Source organism: the organism of the source record quoted next, unplaced genomic scaffold, assembly GCF_019419815.1.
Source record: "Pyrus x bretschneideri cultivar Hongxiangsu unplaced genomic scaffold, Pyrus_bretschneideri_v1 Contig4, whole genome shotgun sequence".
Classification (NCBI taxonomy): Eukaryota; Viridiplantae; Streptophyta; class Magnoliopsida; order Rosales; family Rosaceae; genus Pyrus; species Pyrus x bretschneideri.
The window spans coordinates 12,759,811-12,768,919 of record NW_025999723.1 but is presented as its reverse complement, the minus strand read 5'-3'; the positions used below and the strand labels follow the sequence as shown (position 1 = coordinate 12,768,919).

General features: G+C 40.2%; 1 protein-coding gene across 1 annotated transcript; it reads left to right on the top strand.

The window, feature by feature from the left end:
- Positions 1-5,942: 5,942 nt before the first annotated feature.
- LOC103935090 lies at positions 5,943-7,971 on the top strand. The gene is made up of 3 exons (XM_009344845.3): positions 5,943-6,316; positions 6,670-6,731; positions 6,959-7,971. The coding sequence occupies exons 1-3, from the start codon at positions 6,176-6,178 to the stop codon at positions 7,623-7,625; spliced, it is 870 nt and encodes a 289-aa protein (XP_009343120.2). The 5' UTR covers positions 5,943-6,175; the 3' UTR covers positions 7,626-7,971.
- The last annotated feature ends 1,138 nt before the right edge of the window (positions 7,972-9,109 follow it).

The window sequence follows — 9,109 nt, the reverse complement described above, 5'->3', positions numbered from 1 at the left end:
TCATTCACAATTAGGCTCACAATGAGCATTCTTCACCTCACATCAGAGTAGGCAGCATGGCAGACGGAGAGAAGCAATCACTCAATCTAACTCAAGTTCCATCGGCAGCCTACGAGCAGCTCGTTCGCCTGCCAGGAATGTGCCACATGCATTGCAGTGGCGACATAGACAAGTCAAGCATATGGAAGGATGGCCCAAACCCATATGTCATGACTGGGGGCAGCCGAAAGTTCCACTACCCCCAACAAAGGCAAATTTAAGAAAAAGTTGAGCGGCTCCTAACTAAACGATTGCGCAATTTCTAACGTGATGATGTTGTTAACGATGAGCTTTGACGAGACATAACCAACATAAGCATGTCACCATTCACGAATGAGATCAAGTGGATAGATCCACCTCACAGGTGCATTATGCCTTACTTCACTCTGTACAAAGGAGACTAAGATCCAAATCGGCATCTGAAGCATTGCAATACCATGATCCTCTACAAGAACAACGATGCGCTTATGTGCAAAATGTTTACTATAACTTTACAAGGCGAGGCACAAGACTGGTTTCACTCTACTGCCGCAGTCGATCTGGAGTTTCAACGAACTTTCCTTTTTTTTCACTAAGGAGTATTCGTCTAGTCGCTCAATCAAGAGGACATCCGACCATCTCTTCAGCATCATAAAAGACCTTTTGGAGACAATTCACGATTATGTCAAAAGGTTCAAAGCGGAGAAGGCCAAGATTATTGGCTGCAATGAGGACATAGCAATGGCAGCGTTCAGAAATGGGCTTCCCACCAAACACCCTTTATTCGGAAAACTGATCATGGAAGAAGAACTGACACTAGCAGCTTCGTATGCTTTGGCGGAAAAGAATGCACTATGGGATGAGGCCAAACAATCTAACGAAAACGAGTTGGAAAATATGCACATGGAATGTTCCCCGACTAGAGAAGACTTAACAGCCGAAACATTCACCAAGTTCACAGTTACAATTGGCCAAATTCTCCGTAAGCTCAAGAACGAACCTTGGTTCGAACTGCCTCCACCTATGAAAGGCGATCTTACCAGGTTCTATCATACAAAGTAATACGCATTCCATCAAGGACCATGCCACACTACCATCAGCTGCCTGAAGTGGAAGCAGTATCTTGAGAAGCTAACAAATGAGGGCCGGTGCAACGAATATCTTGACAGGTCAACAAAACAGCCTACACAAGCAAGGGAAGTTTCCATCACCCCCTTAACCCTGTTAGGGTTTTTCCAAATAAGTTTGAAGTCTCAAGCAGCTCGACGAACAAGGCCTCACAAGCCGAGGATTAACCAGTTTGTTATGCAGTTTCTACTTTCCAGCACAGTTGATTTATTTCTTTATTCTCAATGAAGATTCAAGAAGTTATTCATAAGCCTGGCTTGACTGCTGTGTACAACAAATGCTCAAAATCCTTTTTGGGTCTGCTCTCCAGTACGAGAGGATAAACTAATTGCTCTCCAGTGCGAGAGGGTAAACCAATTCCCCGACACCTATATAGGTTTGCTCTCCAATGTGAAAGGATAAACTAATTGCTCTCCAGTGCAACAGGGTAAACCAATTCCCTGACACCTATATGGGTTTGCTCTCCAGTGCGAGAAGATAAACTAATTGTTCTCCAGTGCGAGAGGGTAAACTAATTGCTCTCCAGTGCGAGAGGGTAAACTAGTTGCTCTCTAGTGTGAGAGGGTAAATTAATTCCCTGACACCCATCTGGGTAAGCTCTCTAGTGCGAGAAAGCCATATGGCTCAAAGGATCAAATGCTTGAAGATCGAGTAGGAAGTAAAATGGTCAAGAGGCAGCAGCCACTTTTTGCACTCAACAATTCGCTAATCCAACACTTCATCTTCAGCAGCTCCGATCTTGGCAGTTCCATTCTTGACTGCTCCATCTATGGCAGCTACAAAATCAAACTCAAACAGTTTCCTCATTTTCAATGGGTAGCCCAAAGCGTAACCCATGCCACGCCATTTCCTCAGCTTCTGCAGAGCCAATCCTTAGCTTCAATCAAACCGAGCAGCACAAGCAATGACCCCTACCATAGTACCTCATTGGCTCATGCCAAGCCGACTCCTAGCCCCTGCCAGCCGACATGCCGCACCACCCCGACAGCTGCACCACGACAGCACTATCCAAGAAGAAGACAAGGAAAATTAAATTTTTTACATTGGTGCGGCGTGGAGACAAAGCAAGCAACAAATCTTTTGCACATGCAAGATGTAGAAGATTGCTAAAGGAGGGGGAACAAATATCCTTAAGCTTTCTCTCTCTTGTAGGTAGAATAAATTGCTCTCCAAAGTTGATTTAACAACCCACTTAAGGTGGACTTAAATAGACTTTGAGAGGAATTTATTTCCCTTTCCTAGAAGGATTAATTTCATATTAAAGAGGGAATCTACATCAAAATAAGAAGCAGTCCTAAGTTTCTTAGAGCAAGATCTCTACACTTGCTGCCATTTCCTATGAGCAGCCCAGTAGGTGTGGGGGCATTTGTGGAGACAAAAATAATCAAGAGGCGACACATGGATTTTTGGGTAAAAAGGACAAAATTACCCTCTAGGCACACCAAGTTTCCTATGCGCAAGCAATGTGCAAGCATCCCTTAACCAAGCCAAAAGTGCCCAAAATAGGTAACAAATTCAAAATTATTTCATCCATCCTCATCTATTATTCCCTACAAGGTATTTACTCCACAACCTTCAAAACATTCCATATAAATTGAGTTAATTGGCCAATTAATGGATTTATTACCTAATTAATCCATTAATTGCCAAATAACTCACCTATTACACCTCAAAAAACACTCAAAGGCCGGCCACTCTCTCTAAAAAGCTAGGTGACACACTCTTGCAAAACTCTCAAAAACTCTCCAAACATTTTTCTCTCTAAATTCTAACTTTGGCATCGGAGGTTCTTCGGCCAAAGCCCCCCTCCCCCCCCCCTCCCCCAAAAATTCATCGTGGGTGCATGAGGCTCTTGGCCTTGACCAAAGGTGTTGATTGTTTTGTAGGTGCAATTTTATCAAAAAAGGAAAAGGCGAAAATTTGCATCCACACTTTTAGTATTATTATTGGACTTAAAAACATAATCATATTATTGAGGAGAATAGATGGTAATTACCTTTTTTTTTATATTATCAATCGACTTGGAATCTATCCGTCTAACAATAATTCAGTTTGATTTGTTGGTTGTAGCCCAATTTAGATTTGATTTGTTGGGTCGTGGGCCAGTCTAAAATTGCTAATGGATTGGGCTTCTTCCAAACCTTTAAACCTTATTATTTCTATCATTTTTTCGTATATGAATTCTCTCATTCTCATAACTTTTATTTCCTTTTTCACATTGGTTAGCGAAACTACAACAAAACTAGATAAAAGCATTACTAGATACAACACAGACTAACTTGAATATCACGGCGATCGAGTATTTGAATAACTTGAATATCCTAGATAGTATTTGAACTCACAGCTAGATAAACTAGTGATTCTTTCAACTACTAGACTTTCGTCATCTACAACACAGAACTCTACCGTTGGTCGTGTGATGTTTTTTATAAATACACTATACAACCGGGTGAAATTTCCTTCATAAGGTTAGCAAGATGAATCTAACATGTCATGGGTTCGGTGAAATTTGAAGGGGTAGAGCTGCCATGGCTTCAGGAGAAAGGAGAGGAAGGTAACTGGTGGAGGTATGGTAATTGTGTTCTTGGTAATAGAGAAAATGGATGTTTGAATACTAGTAAAACAGTAGAAATTATGTGTTTGGTTAGAAAGATAGTAGGAGTTTGGAGGAGGATTGCATTTGACAAGTGTTCTATGTTTAGTGGTTCAAATAGGATGACGAGCAACTTAAGTACTCACTAATGAATACTCAAGTATTAGCCATATTTTTATCTATATAAAAAGGTGAGTGATAAATGCGAGCTATAGTACATATACGAATTAACTAATTAACAACTGCTAATATGTACAAATGATATAGTGAAATTTCGATCCCAATTCTTTTATAATGTCAGCAATCCTCAAACCTATACATGTTTTTCATTTGGTCCGTTAATTAGATTCTAAGTTGTATAGTCCTATTTCCCAAAGACGCATATCACCTTAGTCCTGTCATCATTCTCACATCAATTCGATTATGACTTTTAAAGATAAAAACAATCTGTTAAATAGTCTAAAATATCATGAAAGTAGGACACATAACACATTTGGAGAACCGTAGAACAACAAAGCTAAATTGAATGGCCAAAATTAAACATGAATAAATATAATAAGTTCAGGGGTTTTTAGCCAAAACGATCCTTGAGATTTATATAGCTCTTCACTTTGGTTTTTGAAATTTAAAAGCAATAGAAATGGTCCCTGAGTTTTTCCACCATCAATCATTTTGGTCATTCTTTAAAAAATTTCATTAAATAAGGATAAAATGACAAAATATCTTCAATTTTTGATCAAATCATTCTAGTCCACTGTTTATTAAATTTAAAGATATTTTTGTCATTTGATCATTATTTAACATAATTTTTTAAAAAATGATCAAAATAATTGATGAATGACAAATTCAATAATCACTTTTATTAATTTTAAACATCAAAGTGGTGAATTATATAAATATTTTTTGGCTAAAAAGGTTGGTAAGACGCTTTCAAATTGTAGGGTTTGCAGAATTACAAATATCATGGGTTTGTTCAAAAAAGGGAGATCAAATATCATGGGTTTGACCATTTGGATGCCATTGCTCCTACCCCATACAGTTTTACACTTTTACCCCTCGCTGCCCACTTCTGGACGGTCATAATACCTAGCAATCGAATTGGTTTTTTCACCATACTAGAAACTACACTTAAATAAAAACTTAAAAAAAAATAAATAAATAAAAACCCTAAAACATCAAATTAAAATGCCTATCACCACACATTGACACGTAGGACAACCCAATCCTAGTGTCCGATTCCACGCCACCTCATCAGTCTTATAATTTGATTACATCTGGGCCTTTCGTTCTGTTGACTCAATCACAAACAACCCATCGCACACGTACGCTGATCCAACACTTATCGTGAGGCCGTAGGCCAATCGTGCTTGCCACTTGCTCTACCCGACTGTGGCTCGCCAATATTTCACCTCGAGAGACCGGCGCGCCACCTCCCCCACAGTCCTGCTACGAGCAAAGACGTTAGGTGTTTTCCTTTTACCGATAAAAAAAATTGTTTTTTACCATATTTACAAAATACACTTATTGAATATAAATTTCAAATATTCCATAAGGATACTTTAGTCCATTGTAGAGTTAAGCACATCTTCTGCCCAATATAGATAAGTTTGTTAAAAAAAAATAGTACCATATTACTAAAATACGCTTATCAAATATCAATTTTTTTTTTTAAAACAAATTGATTATCAATTCTAGATAACCATCAATAATGCTAATGCAATCGATAAAAAACAATGGTAATGGAACATTTAGCAAGGGAAAACGATAACCTTGATTTTTAATGGAGCTGATCTTCAGATATTGTTTTTAACTTTGACGCACCTTAATTTATTTTTCATCATTCTATCAAATAAATCAATTATAACAAAAAATATTGTTAAACAAAATTGTATAGGAGGAGAAAAAGTAACGGGTACTAATTGAATGACCAAACAACCCTTGACTTTCTAATTACTGCTGACCCACTTTAATTTACCGTGAGGGCGTCTGCAGAGGGAGACAGTTTTTTCATTATCTTCATCTCTTTTTTTAAATTTTCTGTTAGGACAAAACTGTCGTGACGTGTAATAGCGGCTGTCTTTCCTTTCAGGCGCAGTACCAACCAACCTTTCGCCCCCGTAAATAGCATGGCAATATAGGGGTAAAATGGTAAAACTCGATGAAAATATATAAAATACGAGGGGCCGAGAAGGCAACAGAAAAGTAAATAACAAAACCCTGATTATATCGAGTACTGTGAGATCTGCGCAAACAAAGAAAACCCCTCTCACCCCCGATAGCCTCCACAGTTCGAGAAAACCCTCGAGAAAGTGAGAGAAAAAAATTTCCCGGCAGCCAAACACTCACTTCTGAGTTTCTCTCCATCTATCTTTCCCTCCCAGATACGATCTTTGTTTAATTTATCTGAGCTTTTTTATTTTTTCTGTCGAGGAAGAAATGCGGATCAGGAAGAACGCCAAGGTCTCTCCCCTTCTGTTCACCTTGCACGCTCCAGAAGCCGAGGAGCTTCTACCGCATGTGTGCCAGATCAACCGGAACCCCTGGGATGTTATTCCTTTGGGACCGGAGTCGGACCAGGTCAGTGAAATCTGTGTGTATTCGAGCTCGATAATTTTATCCATTTTCATTTTTCAAAATTTCTGGGGCAGATCTGCGTGGACCCTCTTGAGCCCATGAGCTCATGGGAATTAATTTCTGTTTCTCTACCTGCATTTCTGGAGCTAGGGTTCTCATTATTGTGTGGGTTTTCTGGGTTTTTCCCCTAACATTAGGGTTCGTAATAAACCCTAAAATTTCCTGTTTTCTTACTGTATTTAGTTTCTATTACTCGATTAGGGAAATGGGTTTCCTTCCTTTTATGATATTTCGAGGGGAAATGCGGTTTTTTGGTGGGTTTAATTTGGTTGTTTCGGGTTGCTGTTTGTGTGTAGTGGGAGGTCGAAGAGAGCTTGTACGGTGGGAGCTTCGGTGATTCAATCGGAGCTGTCGAGAGGTAAGCTACGCTTTGCTCTCCTTCTCATCGATTCGATTCGTTTTTCTCCGATTTCGTTCGATATTATTATTATTTCAAGCATTAGGGTTTTTCTGTTTCCTTTCTTTTTTTTCTTTTTTTTTTTCTTTTTTCTTTTTGTTATCGCTCTCCCCCTCTTTATATCATTATTTTTAAATTCTCGCGGCCCTCCTTGAAATGTTGCTGTGTTACGATGTTACAAAACGCAGCGTCGCGTCGTTGAGGGATGGCGCGGACGAGAAACCCTTGGAAATGAATGAAGGGCCCGTGGTGGAGAGTATCGACATTGAGAACAATTGGAAGGTGGGCGACGAGAGGACGGGGAGCATGTGCTGCCAACGGAATGACGGCCGTGGGTGGCATTGTAAGAAAAAAGCCAAGCAAGGGGAGTCCTTCTGCAACCATCACCTGTCCCTACTTCGATCGGACTGCATTGTCAAGGCCAACGGCAATGGATACTGTAGGGATAATGGAAATAATCACAACATATCTTCGAAGAAGGCTGCCGCGGCGGTGAGCGGGGTGGTACAGCTGGAAAATGGAGGCGGCGGCCGCCGGAAGAAGGTGAAGAAGGAATCCGCCCCTAACCCCTACGAGTTCTATTACTATTCGGGATTTGGCCCTTGGCGGAGTCGGAAGAGAGGCGGCGACAAAGAAAAGGAAGAGACCAAGGCCGAGGGTGAAATTGCTACTACGACTAGCTTTCCTCCTCCTCCTCATGAGAGCGCTCATCGGTCACCCTCGTCTCCAATTGCAAATGGGGAATTCGATTATGACGACGAGGATGACGACGATGAGCTCAATGGCAGCGGCGTTAGCAGCAGGAAGCGGATGAGGAAGCCGGTGAAGGAGAGATCGCTCAAGTCCCTGATGTGAGGCAGCTCAAGGAATTTTTTGGAGGAGAAGAGTGTTAGGGTTAAGAAGCTTTAGGAGGTAATTTCGTTTCACAGATTGTTGTGTTTTCTTGCGGGTGAGGATAGTATGCCTCTCCGTAACATGACAGAAGTGAGAGGGGGTTGTGTTAGAGTGTTTGTCCAGTGTACCGAACAGACAGTGTGAGTCCATGTTAAAAAATGCAAGGGTGGTTTCGTAATTTAACAGTGTTATTATTCGTTTCTCTAATGTGTGCCTTAGAGTAGAGTTATAGGTACGTTGTGAAGTGACGTGGCTGAATGGGAGATTCTCGATCGAAAAATTTTAAAAATCAGAGATCCATGCAACAGAGACTTTGTTGGGGCCCACAACTTGTGTGCGACACGTGGAAGTGTAATTGGAGAGCGGGGCCCATTCAGTTAAAGAGTGCCATGAATTCACGTAAATTATTATTTTTAATCTAAGAAAAATCCCAGCTCAACAAATTTCAGGTTAATAGTGGGTCTCTTTCGCTAAGAGCAACTATACCCCTAAGACTTTGCGTCAGCACTCAGCCTATTTATCCATTTCAGTAAACAATAATAGACTCTAATGAACAGTAATAGACTCTAATGAACAGTAATAGGCCAAAGCATTTCCACCCCAAAATAAATGTGCTTGCACCCAGTCCATTTAAAATATTAAATAATTGTTTTATAAAATAATGAATAAATAAATAAGTTTTAATTTCGGATAGGATTTTTAACCAATCTCGTCACGCCACGTGTCATTATCCGAACGTACTATTTTTTGAATAGATTTCCGCTAAGATTTTCAACCAATCCCGACAACCCACGTGTCACTTCCTGTTTACAATAATTTAGGCAAGATTTCGATAAGATTTTTAACCAATCTTGTCACGCCACGTGTCATTATCCAAACGTACTATTTTGTAGATAGATTTCTGATAAGATTTTCAACCAATCCTGACACGCCACGTGTCACTTCCTATTTACAATAATTTAGGCAAGATTTCGATAAGATTTTCAACCAATCACGTAGTGCCACGTGGCATTGTCCAGAACCTCATCTTCTCTTTTTTTGTCCATATAAACCCTACATCCCTACATCCATCCTCAGACTAAACTCAATCCTTTTTTTAGCTGAGAATTCTTCTTTATCGTTTTCAAATCTTGAGTTCTTACAATGTCTTCTTCAAGGAGAGCGTATAAACAGTTGCAAGAGCAGCAGAAAAGGTTGTTGGCACAACAGGAAGAATTGGTCAATCTTGACCAAGGTCAAGGTGGAGATGAGGCATTCGCAATGGAGGAGGATGAGGATGATCACCATAGAAGGCAGAGGGCCTCACATTCCCACCATATCATGGAAGCTATGGGTCCGATAGCCCAACCCAGACGTGCGGCAAACATCGATAGAAGAAGGGAAAGACGAGGTAAAGATCTCTTGGAAGATTATTTTATTCCCAACAGCGTTTTTCCTGATCATGT